The sequence below is a fragment of the Diabrotica virgifera genome, chromosome 5 (genome assembly GCF_917563875.1).
Source record: "Diabrotica virgifera virgifera chromosome 5, PGI_DIABVI_V3a".
Classification (NCBI taxonomy): Eukaryota; Metazoa; Arthropoda; class Insecta; order Coleoptera; family Chrysomelidae; genus Diabrotica; species Diabrotica virgifera.
This window is the reverse complement of record NC_065447.1, coordinates 26,915,379-26,935,453: the sequence shown is the minus strand read 5'-3', so window position 1 is coordinate 26,935,453 and position 20,075 is coordinate 26,915,379. Positions and strand designations below refer to the sequence as shown.

The window sequence follows — 20,075 nt, the reverse complement described above, 5'->3', positions numbered from 1 at the left end:
AAAAATATATACATAGTAGAGAGATATCGCAAATGCATTTTTATCGCACGCTAATAGCGGAATACGCTATTTTGACATATACGCAAGCGCAGAATGAATGTTACGCTAATACCGGATAGCGTGTCCCGCTATTTAGGTTGAAATAAGGGACGGTAATAACGTTAACGCTAATTTGACATTTGGGATGAAACATAAAAATAATGTATAGAATACAAATTTTATAAACTAAATACTGTGAATCATCTTATGTTGAGAAACACGTGCATTTTTATTTTGTCTACAATAGACTACTTTTTGTGGTTAGGATATTATTTATTCAGATATTTTATATTATTTTTATACTAACTATTAATATCCAAATATCAGCTCAATATCCAAATTCATTTTTCAATAAAAAACAATTACAGTATTCCTCAAAATTAATTTCTAGGTTACATTGTAATACCAAACGTCGGTTGTCATAATAACGTTAAGCCCCGCCCCAGAAAATTTGCGAGAACTCTCTTGTTGCCTGTGCTGAAATAGAACGTTATACGTTATTTACGTCTTGACACGATATTATCGTTTGCATTTGCGATATCTCTCTAGTATTACCGGATAAAAGCTCCGTTAACGAACGGGCTGTTAATCGAGACATAAAGTACCGGGCGTTAACCTGTTAACCACCAAAAGTAGAAGAAGGTAAAATTAGGTTAGGTTGTTGTTTACCGCATGTTTACCGGTTATTTTTTTTAATGACGTAAATAAGAAATTGCAAGATCGACGGTTTTTATGTGAATTTCCGGTTTTATAATAAATCATAGATATCACATTATAATAAAATATAAATAATACGTCTATCTTATGAGTTTTATCGTATGGTCTTATCATAGGTCATAGATTTTTATATTTCATCATTTAATGAGAAGTGCTCAGAATTTAATTAAAATGTCTTTAAGAAATGTTGAAATTAAGGCAAAAGTGCACGATTTGGATGATATTGTTAACAGAGCAAAATCCTTAAATCCCATAAAAAGTGAAATTATTCAACAGCATGATACATTTTACAATGTTTCACATGGGAGATTGAAATTAAGACAATTTAAGGTAAGTAGTTTCAAATCGAATTTTATATACCTAGCTTAGATAATTAACATCATCATCTAGCAGTTGTCGTCCAGAGCTGAACATAGGCCTCCTCTAAGTTTTCCATATTTCCCTGTCCTGAGCTACTATCATCCAGTTCCCGGCAGTTCTCTTTACATCGTCACTCCAGCAGGTTGGTAGTCGATCTCTGCTTTGTTTGTCCACCTGCAGTAGTTATTCCAATAATCTTCTAGTCCACCTGTGGTTTTGTGTTCTTGTCACATGACCTGCCTGTTTCCATTTCTTTCTATACCTACATGTTCTAGTTTCTGTTTAGCTACATGTTCTATTATGTCTCTGATTTTTGTTCTTTGCTTGATGGTATTACAGTGGAACCTCGATAACTCGGATTAATCGGGACCGCGGCCGATCCGGGTTATCGAAAATCCGGGTTAGCCGGAGAGTATGGTAAAAATTAATAAAATACGGTATACCTATAGATAAAGTCCTTTATAATTGAAATAATATGAAATATATATGCACAGTACACATCTAACTTACCCATAGTTGTATAGAATATAATATAGACTATAGACAGTATAGAGTATTGTTCATTACTAGGTAAAAAAACTCAGTCAGTTTCGGTTGTGTCAATTTCGTCTGCCATCGGAACGATGTTATGTTATTTAAGAAAAGTGGCTCTTTCATTGATTAAAAGACCATTGTTTGAAAAAGAATTTTTTAAATAGTCTTTTAGTCTTTTTTTAAACAATGCTAAGACAGTTGGAAATAAATAAAGGAATAAGAGGTGCCTGTTGTTTTCGATAGCCTGAGATAATACACGTCGCTCTGCCGCCGCCGTCATGTGTCATGTGTCATTTTTACTATCGTATAGTTCAAATTACACAAATACCCATTATCTCTCAAATATTATGTTATTATGGTCGAAGCGAAGATCGGTGAGATATGCGCATTTTATCAATGAAATTCGATATTTTTAAGACATTCCAGAAGTACAGATAAAATGTTTTAACATAATGCATACATTTTTCTTGTTAAAATGTTTGTCTGATGAAAATCGGCCCGGGTTAGCCGGACTTCCGGGTTATCGGGGGCCGACTTATCGGGGTTCCACTGTATTTGGTATTCTGTTTCTCCTTGTGATTCCTAGCATGGCTCTCTCCATGACCTTCTGGATCACTCTTAGATTTTCTGCTGACTTTTTTGTTCACCTTCCGCAACTAACATAGGTTTTCTGAACATTAAAGCTAACATCCGTCTCAGAGACTGACATAAAAAAATGTTTCCATTGACACACTTTCATGTGCAGTGTTGTGTTTACTCATTGAAGAAGTGAAATTAAACAAGAATGATAACTATTTTTAATTTATTAGGTACCTAAGCCTCTTAAACATTAGCAAAATACTAAAGAAAATAAAAACAATTATATCACATCTCATATTTGTGAAAAACAAGCTCAATTTTTCCACTGCTGTTTTTTGTACATTTTACTTAGTCTTTTTTATCATTTAAATCACCTATTTAAAATAGACTATTTATAGATTTATATACTATAGATTATTTAGGGTAAATTATTTTTAATCCCAACAAATATTTCTCACTACTGATATTATTTAAGTATTAACATAAAATTTATATTCTTAATTAACTACACATATTAGATTCTGTCAAGATGCGGTGTCAGTCTGGTAATGACATCCTTCCGGGGGTCATTCCGATCAGTTGTCACCTAAACTCTGCCATGTAAGGTTCCACCTACAATTTTCCAACCAATATGGTTGATGTCATGTGATGCCAGTGGTTAATCTGGAAATATTTTTAACATCCTTCAAAATAAGATAATATAATGTAACCACAAACTGTTTAAAATCAATTTAAGGGTTTTTACCCCTTACATTTTGGTGGCTTAAAGCATGTATAACTATCTATTCACTTTTTTACCTTTGTCAAAATTTAACCTCACATTTGTTTTACTGATAGAGTTATACTTATTTTAGGCAGTGGCGGCCCGTGAGGTAGTGCCATAGAGCCATGGCACTACCTTGCTAACTATGCAGAAACATATTTTTTATCTTAAAAACATTTTAATGCCTGTTCATTTTTTTTGTGAATATTTCTCTTTATTTTTATAAATTATATCAAATCTGGCAACTGTGTAGCGCAATGCAAATCTACCGACTCTGGCCACCCACAGCTGACCGGATAAAGGATGAAAATCATAAAAATCCCAGTGCCGAACGGCATAGTGGCTCGTGAGAAAAGAGAAAGATTGTATGAGCATCCTGTGTAAGTGACAGAGAGAGAGCGGTATTGCACTTTTAACATACATTTAAATTGGAGTCTCCGTGCCAGGCTCGAAATCTCGAAAAGGAAGTTAGTGGATCTTAAGATACAATGTTTTAGATCTACATATTTCTAGTTTCTTTACCCGTTCGCTTGACGCTATTGTGTTTATCCAGAATCCAGTGGTGTACAGTTTTGTTTTTGAATAGGGGGTCGCTGTTGCAAAAATGCCAAGCAAAGAAAAATGTGCAACATGTGATGTTGCTTTCAGCGAAAAGGAAAAATTAGTTGTCTGTGATAGCTGTTTTGAATCTGTTCATTCTACAGAAACCTGTACTAAATTGGCGGCTTCTGAATATCGTGCAGTCATTATTCAAAACAGATCCCTGGCCTATTACTGTATGGAGTGTCGAGAGGCGATTAAAAGGGTTCCTAAACTTTTGATAGAAATGAGTAAGTTGAAGCAAGATCTTGAAAAGCTTACTAATGATATGAAAAATTTGTCGTCTGAAGTTGAGTTAGTAAAACAGGAAAATGTTGAATTAAAAAAGGAAATTCAATCGTTTAAATCAATCCAAACAAACTTAGTAAATCCAGAAAAAGAAGAGGATGTTATTTATGAAGTGATGGATCGACAAAATAGGACATCTAATATTATTGTCTTTAACATAAATGAATCGAATAAACCGACTCAAGCAGATCGTACTAAAGAAGACAGTGAAACAATAACAAACATTTTGAAGGACTTCCCAGTGGACTCAAATAATTTAAAATTGTTTAGGTTGGGTAAGTTTGATAACAAAAAAACTCGTCCCATCAAAGTTATCCTCCAATCAAGTGAAGATGCCCTAAAGGTCCTAAAAAATAAAGCATCAATAAACATTCCTGGAATCAAGATTTTTGCTGATCAAACCAAAAGACAAAGAGATTATTATTTTACTGTAAAGAATCAACTTGATGAATTGATTAGAGCAGGTGACTTAACAAAAACTATTAAATATATTAACAATAGGCCTACCATTGTCCCTAAATTTATAAATAATAAACCAAATACTGTTAGCAATTCAACTTCAATTGATGAAAAAAACTAAATGCAGACCCTAATTTACTTTTTAATACCGATATTATATATTTAAATGCACAAAGCGTTTTAAAAAATATTGATCAAATAAGAACAAGCATTGCAAACTATAACCCAAAATTAATTTTGTTAAGTGAAGCAAGAACCACGCAAGATATATATGATAAAGAGATCATGATAGAAAATTATAAATGTATTAGATGTGATTCAAATAGTAGGTACACTGGTGGTGTATTGTTATATATTCAGAATAATTATGAATTTTCTTATGTTAAGTCATTTGTCTTACATGGTAATTACTGGTGTAGATTTATAAGGATAAATTTAATTTCTACCACTTGGATTGTTGGATGTCTTTACCACTCGCCGTCAAGTTCAGATGCGAAATTTTTGGAAGATTTTGAAGAAATATGCGATAGTGTATTGTCTAGGAATAATAAGTGTGTATTAGTAGGTGATTTTAATCTTGATTTTCTTAGTGATAGTTTTTATACTATAAAGTTTAAAAATCTAGTTTCAATATATGGCTTAAATCAGCTTGTAACAAAACCAACTCGCATTACCGAAACCAGTAAAACATTAGTCGACTTTGTTTTAACAAACCAAAATAATATTTCAGTAAATGTGCATGATTGTCCAAAAGTAACTGACCATTCTATTATTTCTCTCAATTTATTTAATACAACAGCTACTGACAGTATCATAAAAAAAATATAGAAATATAAATGAAAACAATTTAAACACTATTAAAACTAACTTAATGATGGTTAATTGGAACTTAAATACAACAAATATTGACACTATCTTTCATGAAATTATAACTAATTGCGAAAAAGAAATTAATAATACTGCGCCTATTCAATCGTGTAAATATAAATCAAATATACCATGGTTTGATAATGAGGTGTTTAATCAAATTAGAATTCGTGATAAAACATATAAGGAGTTCAAAAATTGCCGGGAAAATGAGAAACAAAATAAATGGTCATTGTTTAAAACTCATAGAAACCATGTCGTTAATTTATTAAAAGCTAAAAAAGATAAGTATTATCTGGAGAAAATTGATAGGTTTAAAAATGATCCAAACAAAATGTGGAAAACATTAAAAAATTTAATTAATGTTAAAAACTTTGATATTCCTAGCTGTATATGTTTTGATATAGATGCGGAGCATAATGTATTAAGAGAACGTTTGGAGATTGCAGAAAATTTTAACAAATATTTTGTCAGGAGTATAACAAATATTGTCGAAAATATTGATTCAATAAATTTCTGGACCAATACCAATAATAATTTATATTTAAATTTGAGTGAATTTAAACCACTATCAATGTTAGACTTACGTAAAATAGTTTATAGTATGGACAACAAGTTCTCCATACATGAAATATTAAATTCAAGGATGGTGAGGGAAATTTTTGAATCGATTGGTCACGTTATACTGAATTTTATAAACACTTCTCTAATGACAGGTAGAATTCCTACACTTTTGAAAGTGAGTACAATTGTTCCTATTCAGAAGATTTTGAATACAAATAAAGCTAGTGAATTTAGGCCCATTAACACATTACCCCCAATTGAAAAAATATTAGAGATAGCAGTTTATGACCAACTACTAGAACACGTAGGAAAAAATTCAATTTTAATAAATAATCAGTCCGGTTTTCGACAGAAACATTCATGTGAGTCAGCTTTACAATTGACTCTCTGTAAACTTAAAAACGATATTGATAAAAACCGATACATAGTAGGTGTTTTTCTTGATTTTAAAAGAGCCTTTGAAACCATTGATCGCCAAATACTCCTAACAAAACTACAAAATTATGGGTTTGTAGGTAAAGTACACAAATGGCTAAGTGATTATCTTAGTGATAGGAAGCAGATAGTACGTTTTGATGGGGCATTATCCTCTGAACATTATATCAATGTTGGGGTACCACAAGGCAGCGTATTGGGGCCTCTCTTATTTATATTGTATCTAAATGACATAGACCTATATGTAGAAAGTGAATTTATTAATCTTTTTGCGGATGATACTTTTGTAGCTTGTAGTGATACTCACCTTGAAGTAGCGATTCAAAAAATGAATAATACATTAGAAAAAATGGCTAAATACTTGGCATCAAATAAATTAAAATTAAATATTTCCAAAACTAAAGCAATGATCTTTACAACAAAATACAAATATAGCCAATTAAATACGGATAACATTCTGCTACAAGTAAAAAATGAAAAGATTGATATTGTAAGATGTGTTAAATATTTGGGGTTTCAAATTGACAGTTGTTTGAATTTTGATCATCATTTTGATTATATTGTCCGTAAAATAACGAAAAAACTATATTTTTTTAGCCGAATATCACAAAATATATCGACTCAAGCTAAAATTACAGTTTTTAATTCAATTATTCAGCCACATTTTGAGTACTGCGCAACTATATTGTATATGTTTAATTTAAATAAACTCAATCAACTACAAAAACTACAAAATCGTGGCATGAGAATTATATTGAAAACAAATCGACTTACACCTGTATCATATATGCTACAGGCTTTAAGTTGGTTCACAATTGAAGAGAAACTGTATTATTATACAATGATTTTGGTTTATAAAATACTTAATAATGTAGCTCCAGATTACTTTAAGCAGTTTATAGTGTACAATAAAAATGTGCATGATTATTCTACAAGGAATATGGGGAATATTTACATAGCAAAAACAAATTATAGAATGACGATGAATTCATTAGTATTCAGGGGTTTTAATGAGTTTAACGCTCTACCAGGTGAATTAAAAAATACAATGTCACTAAAATCTTTTAAAACCAAACTTAAGCTGTATATTAGAAACAAGTGATGTAATACTTTATTATGTTAATTTTATGGGTGGGTATTGTATGGTATTATATGTTGTAAATTTATTTAAAGTTTGTTTAATTTCATTTGATGTTGCTTAGTTATATTTGATTTTTGTAAATGATTTGTAATATCTATTCTCTACATTTATTGTATATTAGGGTAACCTATTTAAATGAATAAATATCTATCTATCTATCTATCTATCTATCTATCTATCTATCTATCTTATTGTCTACTACTGTATTGTATATTTGTGTTTATACTCTACTATATTTTTTATTTTGTAATTATTAGTTAGTGCGTTGTGATCGTGGGTGTCGTAGGTATAAAAATAATATTTTGATTATTTTCTACGTTTAATTTATTTATTGACAATGAATCAAATTAGTATATTAAAAAACTCTTTTGGTGGTTTTTCGTTAGAAAAAAAAAAAACTACAAATTAAAGAACTCGGTCGGCCTTTACCTGATTTAAAAATTGAAAAACAAAGTGGAAATGGACAAAAACTTCGCTGTCGTAAGTTTAATAAAATTATTTATGATAAAAATAGCTGGTTGTGTGGTTGCGAACAAACTAACAAACTCTTCTGTTTTGTATGCGTTTTGTTTGGAGGTGACGAGACTTGGTCAAACAAAGGCACCGATGATCTTGTACATATATGGGAGAAATTGAAATCCCATGAAAAATCTAAAGTGCACATGAATAACGTTTTTAGCTTTTCAATGCTTGGTAAGTTAAATATAAAAACCCAATTAAATTCAGCTTATCGTGATACTCTATTTATATTTTATATCCTTTTTGACCATATCGTAAAACCGCCACAAAAAATTTAGGCAGCTGCCCGGATTCTGGCACTACCTTCCTAAAGTTATACGAGCCGCCACTGATTTTAGGTGATAACACTGATGATGGAATATTGATTCCGAAAACGTTTTGTGATACAGCCCTTTTTAGGGGTTTTAAATACATATACCTTTTACAAAATAAGGTTTTTATTTTTTGTAAATATTGGTTATTGAAGCACTTTCCAATACTTGACTCCAAATCACTAAAATTCATACTTGTTACTCTTTGGAACTGGTGTATTGATATGGGCATATCATTTTTATAACCTTTTTATATACTTGGCTTGGTTGGTGTCACAGACTCCGCAAATTTTGTAATCCATTTTAAAAATAGTTCTAGGCTACCTAGACACCTGAAATTTTCAGGATAGATTAGAACTAGCTAACAATGTAATATTTGACTGCTATTATACAGGGTGATTAATTATATAGTGGGGTGAAGCTCCGTAGATCCGTTATAGTAATGTATAGCGATAAAACTTAATAACAAAAATTGTAGCCAACTTTGAGCTTCATATTACAAAATTAGTTAGAATGTTATAGGGTGTTCGATAACATAGTGGCAGACCAAACTTATGTTTTTTTAAATAGAACACCCTGTATTTTATTTTATATTCGAAATCTTCGTAACTTTTCGATTACAAAAATATAAAGGTTTGGTATGTTATACGGGGTATTTACAAAGTTATAACCAATTTTATATGAAAATCGTAACAAGTTTAACTACCTGTATAAATAAAAGCAAGCACAAGGTCAATGGTTTATTGACGTCATATTTTTTTATTTATTGTCAAAATTTTCGTAAATGTTTGTTTTGCTAATTTTCTTTATATTGAATACAGGGTGAGTCAAAACGCAAGTACATTATTTTCTCAGTAATTTTAAATAGAACACCCTGTATTTTATATCATTATCGAAAAGTACCATTACCATACTATAATTTTTGTATAACATTCCCTATGTGTAAATTTATTAGTTTTCGAGATAATTATTATTCGAGCAAAATTATTAATAATTACGGGTCTAAATCTTTCCAAATTTTAAGTAAGCCATGGCTGAATAATTGCTTAAAACTTACAATTTACGATTACTGATTATCAATCTGTAATCAAAGTTGACTACAATTTTTGTTATTAACTTTTATTACTATCTATTACTTATAACGGATCTACTAAGCTTTACCCCACTGACCAATCACACTGTATGGATAAATCGTTTTTTTTTTAATTTCAAACTATTTTAAAAATGTGACTAATGCAATGATATTTTAAAGTACGTTAATAAATCGATATCTACAAATTGATGGTGCCTCAGTGGCATTAGACTGTAGATCGAGAGGTCCCCAGTTGGAACCCGGCTGTAGCGTATCTTTTTTTAATAGTTTTAATAAATAATTAAAAGTTTATATCCTTAAAATTATATATACCATTAAACAACCGTGGTATTATAAAAAATACTATTTTATACTAGTGTAATTTTTGGAATCAGAATTATAAATTACAGTTAATACACCTACTAAAAATTCATATTTTATAAGTTAATTATTCTTTCCAAACATGTTGTGTCCTACATATGTAAAATGTACATGTACAATAACAAAACCGTGATATTATAAAAAGTACTTTATCTACTCCATGTCATATTATGTATAAGTTTTTAGTTTGTGAAAACTGTCATTATAGATAACAGTGCGTGAAGAGTTTAAAGTGTGAGTGAAGTAACAATGTATTTTAAATGGGATTTACTTTTTCGCACACTTTCAATGGGTTTTTTTGGCACACTTTCATATAATCAAATATCGTTAACTTTCGCGTTGTCATGGTGATGGCAATCTGAGCAATGACTTTCAATAAAATTTTTGACAGTTTTGTGATTTGAAATAGTTAGGATTTTTAAATGTCAAAGTTCTAAAAATTGTAGAATAGAAATGAATTCCAGTGACGAAGAGTTACAGTTTTTATATTTGTTTATCGTAGATATAATATTGTATGAAACTGTGCGTGAAGTACTTTTTGCGAACTTACGTGATGTATAAGCACTCGCTCCGTTGTCGCTCGTGCTCTAAATATCGCGTGCGTTCGCAAAAAGCATACTTCACGAACTGTTTCATAAATAACTATTTTTATTAGAGTGTAATTTTTGGAATTTTAAGCATTTTATCGTTAAATCGTTTATCGTTAAATTATTTTATATTCTTTCCTATAAATAATAAAAAGGTTTTATTATAAAAAGTTCTTTTTCATAAAAGTGTAATTATTACATATTTCTTGTAGCTTACCAAACACAGCCCAGCCCATACCTATTCTGCACTGTATTTCGTGAATGTCCAAGATATTTATATGCATGTGTTTCTGCTAGAGAAGAGAACAAGCCGGATTTAGAAAGAGCTTCAGGACAAGTGACCACTTTTTAACGATGAAAATATTAACACCTTCAGACACGCTTCACATGTAGACATATCTTCTTATGGAGTAAGTGACTTCATATGCAGTTGTGTCCGTGAATGTGTTAATAAAAAAAGCTAACGAATATCATATCCCTCTATACATGGCATTTATTGACTTCGAAAAAGCATTTGATAGTGTGGAACAATGGGCAGTAAAGAATTCCGTACAAAACAGTAGAATGGACTACAGATATACCATATACCGACTTAATTACAAATATTTATAACAAGACAGCAACAACTATTAAGCTAATGAAACAAATGGAGCCTATTAAAATAAACCGAGGAGTAAGACAAGGATACACCATCTCACAAAAGCTATAACCAAGCGCTAGAAGATGTGTTCAAACAACTACACTGGGATGGCTTGGGTATAAACATAAACAGGCAATATCTGAATCACATACAATATGCTGATGATATTGTATTAATAACAGAAAAAAGTGAAGAATTGCAGAGAATGATGGAAGAACTAGATAGAGAATCAACAAAGATAGGACTGAAGATGAATTACAGTAAAACAAAAACCACGACCAATTAACAAGAAGAACTAATAATTACAGTGGCACAAACAAGAATAGAATAAGTAAGAGTGTATATATCTAGGACAAATCACTAGATTAAATAAAGAAAATCAGATCGAAGAAATAAAGAGAAGAATAAGATTGGCCTGGGCATCATTCGGAAAACTGTCTTACATTCTAAAGAACAGAAAATACCTGCAATACCTAAAAATAAGAGTATTCAATCGATGTATATGTCCTCAACCAGTATGTTCCTCATATATGGCTCTCAAAGGAAAATATGGAAAAAATAGCAAAGACAGAAGGATGCATGGAAAAACGAATGTTTAACGTTAAACTATCAGATAGGAAGAGAAACAAATATGGATCCGTAAACAAAACAAAAGTGAAAGATGTCTCAACCCAAGTAGCAAAGCTTAAATGGAAGTTCGCCGGACACACCCTATGGCAGAAGGATGAAAGATGTACTAAGACGATTATACATTCGAGACAGTGAAACTACAAACGAAAAAGGGGAAGACCACAGATGCGATGGTCAGATGACTTGAAGAAACACACTGGGTCAAAATGGATACAGATTGCTTAAGATAGAGATGCATGGAAGAAGGAAGAGGAGGCCTTTATTCAAGGATGGGTGTTTAGGGCTGATTTGATAGATAGAGATAGTGTTTCTGGTATGTTGGTAGATAATTGTACCACATTATATTATTATATGTATTATAAAGATATTCAGAGACACTTTATTTTCTTAGTGGTAAATTATAATATCTGTTTTAGGATAGTACAGGAGAATTAATTTACTATGATCGTCCAGATTCTGAAGGCCCAAAAATATCTAACTATAGAAAATCAGCTATAACCAAGGAAAGCTTAAATGATCTCCCACATGTTTTGGAGGAAGCTCTAGGTGTGAAGCAAGTAGTTAAAAAAGTTAGGCAGCTATTTGTGGTTGGCCAAACTAGAATTCATATCGATAATGTGGAAGCATTGGGCAATTTTATGGAGTTAGAGGTAATTGAGACTTATTTCCATTTTTTAAGGGCACAATTTAAAGACAGTGTTAACATTATGTCACATATCTCTGTAACCAAAGCACCTAGAGACCTAATTTTTGTTTTATTTTGAAACTAGATGTATTGTTTAGTTCCGCGTATTTTTGTAAAGTCAGAGTGAAAAATACCTATTTATTTAAACAAATTTTCAAATACTTTTACAAAAAAATCCCAAAAAAGTTTAGACTTTATTTTTTATTTTACTTGTTTTTGTACATTTTTTGATAAAATTTTACCAGGAACTTGATATTATCTATCTACAACTACTGTAAAAATTTGGACCTTCTATCATCTAAGGATCCAGAGATATTTGACATCAAAAGTTAAAAAACCTAGTATTCAGGAAATCGCAAAAATATAAAACACCCTAATAGGCTATAAAACTACCTATTTTCTACTATAATGTGTTATATTAAGGAGAAGATTTCAGTGAATAATTTTCAATCATAACCCGAAAACCTTAAAAAATTCAAATTTCTGACTTTGGCTGTGCTTAAAATTATTCGATGTATCTTAGTTCATCCCTTGTTATGTTATTTGTTATCCAATCATATGCAAGTTTAATTTTGAACTACTTTTTATCATTTCCTTCCACTTCTCTTTTTTTAATTTGTGAAAAAATGCAAGCTTTCCAAATATGAAAAAACAATTGTGCTAGAGGTTAAATAGATATTCTAATTGTTTATGTATAAGCAAAAAATCTAGGTACGTGTTTCTGATGCAATAATATGACGATTTTGCAACATTTGCAACAAAATGATTTTGCAACATTTGCATGTAACATATTTTTCCTTTAATTTTTTAAAATATTGATAAAATAAACTTTCTACTTGCATGAGCTCTGTAGAATTACTGTAACATAATTATTTTCTGACTTTTTGCAAAAAATTTAATTCAATTTAAATCGCTTTGAAATTTTGAGCATATTTTAAGAACCACAATACTCGGCATTCCATGTAATATGAAGATTCTAAGTTCCTTTTAAAAAAAATTATTAACATTAACAGGTTGACTGCCACGGCGGGCGTATACGCCCGCTACCTAATTCTCCCAATATGACCCGGCGGGCGTATACGCCCGCTATGCCGTTGACTAATATGTGCTTGGCATATGGGCCAATTTTTTTTATCTATACAGGGTGAGTCACCACTAACGCGACGGAAGATTACAGCGAAATGGCAAAAGATTTGAAAAAAATTTTAATTAGTGGTTTGTAAGTTGATAAAATCTACATTTTAAAATGATTTTGAAATATACAGGGTGTCCCAATAAAAGGCGACGTATCAAAGTTATATTTTTTCTTATGGAGCACCCTATATTTTATTGCATTTTTTAATTGTCCGCAAAAAATAAGGTATAGTTTCATAAGGCTTCCCTATACCTATGTACAGAGTGTTCTGAGTTATGGTGACTTTTCTTAAAATGTACAGTTTTAAAAGAAGTCTTATTCTTAAGTTATTTAATAAATTATAAAAAAAATACTTCTACATCTAAATATTTGGATATTGGTTGAATGTATTTCATGATTAATTGTTACACATTTATTTACAGGGTGTTCAAAATTTACAGTTTCATTATTGGATTATTCAATGTGTCATATGATTCTTATTTTAAACGGAACACCATGTATATTAATAAATAATTATACTAAACAAATCTATCTCTTTTGAATGGTATATGGATGTCCTATACCTAGGTGTCATAGTTTTTGCGTAATTTACAATTATTAAAATTCTTAATCTGTAAATAGATTTTAAAACAAAAGATGTAGTTAATTAATGGCATTGTATGACATTGTCATTTTATGACATGGTATGACATGGTCTGGTAATTATTTTATAATTAATGTATTCCATGATTAATTATTACAAATTTATTTACTGGGTGCTCAAAATTTACAGTTTCATTATTGGATTATTTAATGTGTCATATGATGCTTATTTTAAATAAAGCACCATGTATGTTATTAAATTATTATACTAAACACAGGTTCCTCTTTCCAATGGTGTAGGGATGTTCCATAACTAGGAGTCATAGTTTTTGCGTAGTTTACAATTTTCTTAAACGGTAAATTGATTTTAAAAATAATATTTTTCTACAACCGTGTTAAAAATGCAATTTTTATCACTCCATACCAGCGTTAAAAATGCTACTTTAAGGCACTATGGTTTGTTTTTTAACCAAGAGGAGTGATTCAAATTTACCGCGCTGTATTGCTTGTTTGTAATTGGTCCAACCGCAGCCAAGTTTACTCCACTGTTATAAAATTTTGACACTAATGACATTTATCTAATTTTGACACTAGTGACATTTCATAGGTTAATTAAGTTATATCGGCGATTTTTGTGTTTTTTGTGTTATTCCTTTAATTTTTAGATTGTTAGTCTGCTTTTATATAAAAAAAGCAGTTATTTTTAGAACTCTTTAGCGACGTAATAATTTAATATAATATTTATGAATTACCGTTGAGGGCCGACTAGATCAACCAAAAAAGAAGATGTATTCGGTTATTATTCTAGTGACTTTCTTGGGTGTGAATCTGTCTTTTTAGTTTACTCCTCCTGGTTAAAAAATAAACTATAGTGCTTTAAAAATTTTTTAAGGCGCTGCAGTTTGTATTGACCGTATATGCAATTTTGATGTAATGTCAAAAAAATATAAAATTGGAATGTCAGTCAAGTTCAAGTAAAAGTTTGTGTAGATATTGTCCTGTAATTACGTTTGTAGAAAAAATATTGTATGATATGCGTGTTAAAAAGTACATTTTTAAGGCACTCATGTGAATTTCAGAACTCGCTTTCGCTCATTCTGCAAACTTTCACATGCGTGCCTTAAACGTGGACTTTTAACACTTATATCATAAATAACTATTATGCACTCTCGATTTTTAAACTGTACGAAATAAATGTTTGTTTACTGTATCATAATAAAATGAAAATTATGTCTATTTACTAGACCATTATTATGAAAAGTAGGTAGATTGGTCTGTATACAATACATTTAAAAAAATCAGGATCTTTTCCAAAGTCTAAAGTCCATAAACGATAAGTTAAATATTTATCATAATCCTGTTCGGTCTAATATTGGTGTAGTTGAGTTTTATACGGATAATAGTGGTTTCTCTTAAGTATTTGACTGATTTACCAGAAATTTTTTCTTTACTAGTATTTGGGTTTTCCGTAACAGAAAGCAGCAGGACATCAAGTTCCTTGACGTGATCACAAATAACTGGTTTATTTATATTTAACTTTTCGAAATTTCTCAAAAACGTCCTTTTTTGGGTGTCTTCTATCAGGATACCTGCTTTTGAGCGTAAACTTTAGAAAGTAAGATACAATTTTGCAAACACTCCCCAATGCAAAGTACCATGTCTACTGTTTCGTAGATAACGTGGTTATTCGTTTTTAGGAACAATTAAATTTGAATATCATACATGGATGTTTATATTTTTGATAATTACCAGACCGTACTGTCATAAAATGACGATGTCATACAATGAGATACATCTTTTGTTTTAAAATCGATTTACAGATTAAGAATTTAAATAATTGTCAATTTCGCAAAAACTATGACACCTAGGTATAGGACATCCATATACCATTCGAAAGAGGTGACTACGTTTAATATAATTAATAATTAATATACATTGTGTTCCATTTTAAATAAGCATCATATGACACATTGAATAATCCAATAATGAAACTGTAAATGTTGAACACCCAGTAAATAAATGTGTAACAATCAATCATGGAATACATTCAACCAATATCCAACTATTTAGATGTAAAAGTATTTTTTTATAATTTCTTAAATAAGTTGAGAATAAGCTTTCTTTTAAAACTTTACATTTTAAGAAAACTCAACATAACTCAGAACACTCTGTACATAGGTATAGGGAAGTCTTATGAAATTTTACCTTATTTTTTGCGTACAATTAAAAATGCAATAAAATACAGGGTTTTCCATAAGAAAAAATATAACTTTGATACGCCGCCATTTATTGGGACACCCTGTATATTTCAAAATAATTTTAAAATGTAGATTTTATTAACTTACAAACCACTAATTAAAAATGTTTTTCAAATCTTTTGCCATTTCGCTGTAATCTTCCGTCGCGTTAGTGGTGACTCACCCTGTATATGAGCAGCCAACCTGTTAATAAATCACCTAATAATTCAGTCCATTTATACTCTAGGAGCCCCCTAGTGGGAAAGATTTGGGGGAGTTCTGATTTCTTTCACTCTATATGTATTTTGGGGTGCTGAATCCGAATGTGAGGTTTGTGGACAAAATTTCGTGACGCAACATTGACAAAATGGCGAAAAAAAACGAAAAATTTCTGATTTTCCCGCTTTTTTGCTTAAATTTCGAAAACTATTACCTTCTAGTAAATGGTCTGTTAACAGAAATTAAATTACTTCAAATTCTCTACTTCTTCGTCTTGCAGTAACGTCTCCTATCGGAGGTTGGCTACCATCACAGCAATCTTAACTTTGTTGGCTGCAGCTCTGGACAATTTATACAATTTTTTTCGACTTTAAAATTTTATGTAAGTTCCCTGTTGAAGGATAACAACATTTTTTGTTTATGTACTTCTTCCAGCAATTAACAGACATAATTGCTTATAGATGGAACATAAAATTTTAAGAGTGGGTAAAGCAATTTTAACAATGGATTACTCAATTTTTGAATAAATTGGGCTTAACGCGTTTTGATTTTAATCCAATTACCTACTTGCTTTATCTTGTACATTTACATCTCTGTCTTGTACATTTTTACCCAATTATCGGAACAGGAAAAACTAATTTCGCTCCTAGTTGATTTTTAAAACCTTTTCATATACTTGGCTTGGTTGGTGTCACGGACTCCGCAAATGTTGTAATTCATTTTAAAAATAGTTCTAGGCTATCTAGACACCTGAAATTTTCAGGATAGCTTAGAACTAGCTAACAATGCAATATTTAACTGCTATTATACAGGGTGATTAATTATTAGTGGGGTGAAGCCCCGTAGATCCGTTATAGTAATGTATAGCGATAAAACTTAATAACAGAAATTGTAGCGAACTTTGAGCTTCACATTACAAAATTAGTTAGAATGTTACAGGGTGTTCGATAACATAGTGACAGATCAAACTTATGTTTTTTTAAATGGAACACCCTATATTTTATTATATATTCGATATCTTCGTAACTTTTCGATTACAAAAATATAAGGGTTTGGCATGTTATACGGGGTATTTACAAAGTTATAACCAATTTTATATGAAAATCGTAACAAGTTTAACTACCTGTATAAATAAAAGCAAGCACAAGGTCAATGGTTTATTGACGTCATATTTTTTTATTTATTGTCAAAATTTTCGTAAATGTTTGTTTTGCTAATTTTCTTTATATTGAATACAGGTTGAGTCAAAACGCAAGTACATTATTTTCTCAGTAATTTTAATTTACCCTGTATTTTATATCATTATCGAAATTATTTTACCATTGCCATACTATAATTTTTGTATAACTTTCCCTATGTGTAAATTTATTAGTTTTCGAGATATTTTCATTTTTCAGAGCAAAATTATTAATAATTACGGGTCTAAAACTTTCCAAATTTTAAGTAAGCCATGACTGAATAATTGTCTAAAACTTACAATTTACGATTACTGATTATATTATCAATCTGTAATCAAAGTTGGCTACAATTTTTGTTATTAACTTTTATTACTATCTATTACTTATCTTATAACGGATCTACAAAGCTTTACTGACCAATCACACTGTATGGATAAATCGATTTTTTTTAATTTCAAACTATTTTAAAAATGTGACTAATGCAATGATATTTTAAAGTACGTTAACAAATCGATATCTACAAATTGATGATGCCTCAGTGGTATTAGACTGCAGATCGAGAGGTCCCCAGTTGGAACCCGGCTGTTGCGTATCTTTTTTAATTGTTTTAATAAATAATTAAAACTTTATATACTTAAAATTATATATACCATTTTAAACAGTGGTATTTTAAAAAATACTATTTTAAACTAGTGTAATTTTTGGAATCATAATTATAAATAACAGTTAATACACCTACTAAAAATTCATATTTTATAAGTTAATTATTCTTTCCAAATATGTTGTGTCCTACATAATATGTACATGTACAATAACAAAACCGTGATATTATAAAAAGTACTTTTTCTACTATATGTCATATTATGTATAAGCTTTTAGTTTGTGAAAACTGTCATTATAGATAGCAGTGCGTGAAGGATTTAAAGTGTGCGTGAAGTAACAATGTATTTTAAATGGGATTTACTTTTTCGCACTGTTTTTAACTTTCGCGTTGTCATGGTGATGACAATATGAGCAATGAATTACAACAAAAGTTTTGACAGTTTTGTGGTTTGAAAGTAGTAAGAATTTTTAAATGTCAAAGTTCTAAAAATTGTAGAATAGAAATGAATTCCAGTGACGAAGAGTTACAGCTTTTTTATTTGTTTATCGTAGATAAAATATTGTATGAAATTGTGCGTGAAGTACTTTTTGCGAACTTACGCGATTTATAGCACTCGCTTCGTTGTCGCTCGTGCTCTAAAAATCGCGTGCGTTCGCAAAAAGCATACTTTACGAACTGTTTCATAAATAACTATTATCTACTCTGTCATATTTATGTATAAGTTATTAGTTTGTGAAAACTGTCATTATATATAGCAGTGCGTGAAGAGTTTAAAGTGTGCGTGAAGTAACAATGTATTTAAATGGGATTTACTTTTTCGCACACTTTCAATGGGTTTTTTGGCAGACTTTCATATAATCAAATATCCTTAACTTTCGCGTTGTCATGGTGATGACAATATTATGAGCAATGACCATAGAGGTATATATTAACATAGAGGGAGCCGTCACTCTGCGCTTCCTGACGACTAGATCTCATGGACTGGTTTGCGTCATCTCTTTCTAACACATTGTATCGAGAAACTAAGATGGCATTAAGTGTGAGTATAGGCACGGAAAGGAAGGACAACTGTCGCAGCTTTACTATGCGTAAGAGTGAAACAGCACTAATCCAAAGAAAAAAGATGGTGTCGTCACTTCAGTCTGAATGAAACTCTCTCTATGTTAATATATACCTCTATGGCAATGACTTACAACAAAATTTTTGACAGTTTTGTGGTTTAAAAGTAGTTAGGATTTTTAAATGTCAAAGTTCTAAAAATTGTAGAATAGAAATTAATTCCAGTGACGAAGAGTTACAGTTTTTATATTTGTTTATCGTAGATAAAATATTGTTTGAAACTGTGCGTGAAGTACTTTTTGCGAACTTACGCGATTTATAGCACTTGGCTCCGTTGTCGCTCGTGCTCTAAATATCGCGTGCGTTCGCAAAACGCATACTTCACGAACTGTTTCATAAATAACTATTTTTATTAGATTGTAATTTTTGGAATTTTAAGCATTTTATCGTTAAATCGTTTATCGTTAAATTATTTTATATTCTTTCCTATAAATAATAAAAAGGTTTTATTATAAAAAGTTCTTTTTCATAAAAGTGTAATTATTTTTGTCAGTTTTTTTATTGAGAACATTTTTGTTTAAGGTTTGTTTAGAAGACAATCAAAGCCTAGAAGAAGGAAAGCAAATCGCAGATGACTTAATGGCCAAATTAAATGTCAAAAAAGAAGATCTATTATCAGGAGCATATGCTGATATGTTAAAATAATATCTTTACGCCATTCCTTTTGTATATTTGTCTACATTTTATATAGTTGTTTATTATAACCAAATAAAATAATATTTTGCTGAATTAAAAATATTTTATCTTTTATTTATGAACAACCAACTTTAGACAAATAGCTCTTCATTCCTCAACCTATTCAGTTAAAGACTTTAAAGTGTAGACCCATA

The 20,075-nt window shown here is 30.4% G+C and overlaps 1 protein-coding gene across 1 annotated transcript; it reads left to right on the top strand.

The window, feature by feature from the left end:
• Positions 1 to 506: 506 nt before the first annotated feature.
• LOC114326003 (uncharacterized) lies at positions 507 to 19,981 on the top strand. The gene is made up of 3 exons (XM_028274166.2): positions 507 to 1,086; positions 11,903 to 12,136; positions 19,768 to 19,981. Exons 1-3 carry the CDS (start codon positions 901 to 903, stop codon positions 19,888 to 19,890), a joined length of 543 nt encoding a protein of 180 aa, XP_028129967.1. The 5' UTR covers positions 507 to 900; the 3' UTR covers positions 19,891 to 19,981.
• Positions 19,982 to 20,075: the final 94 nt, after the last annotated feature.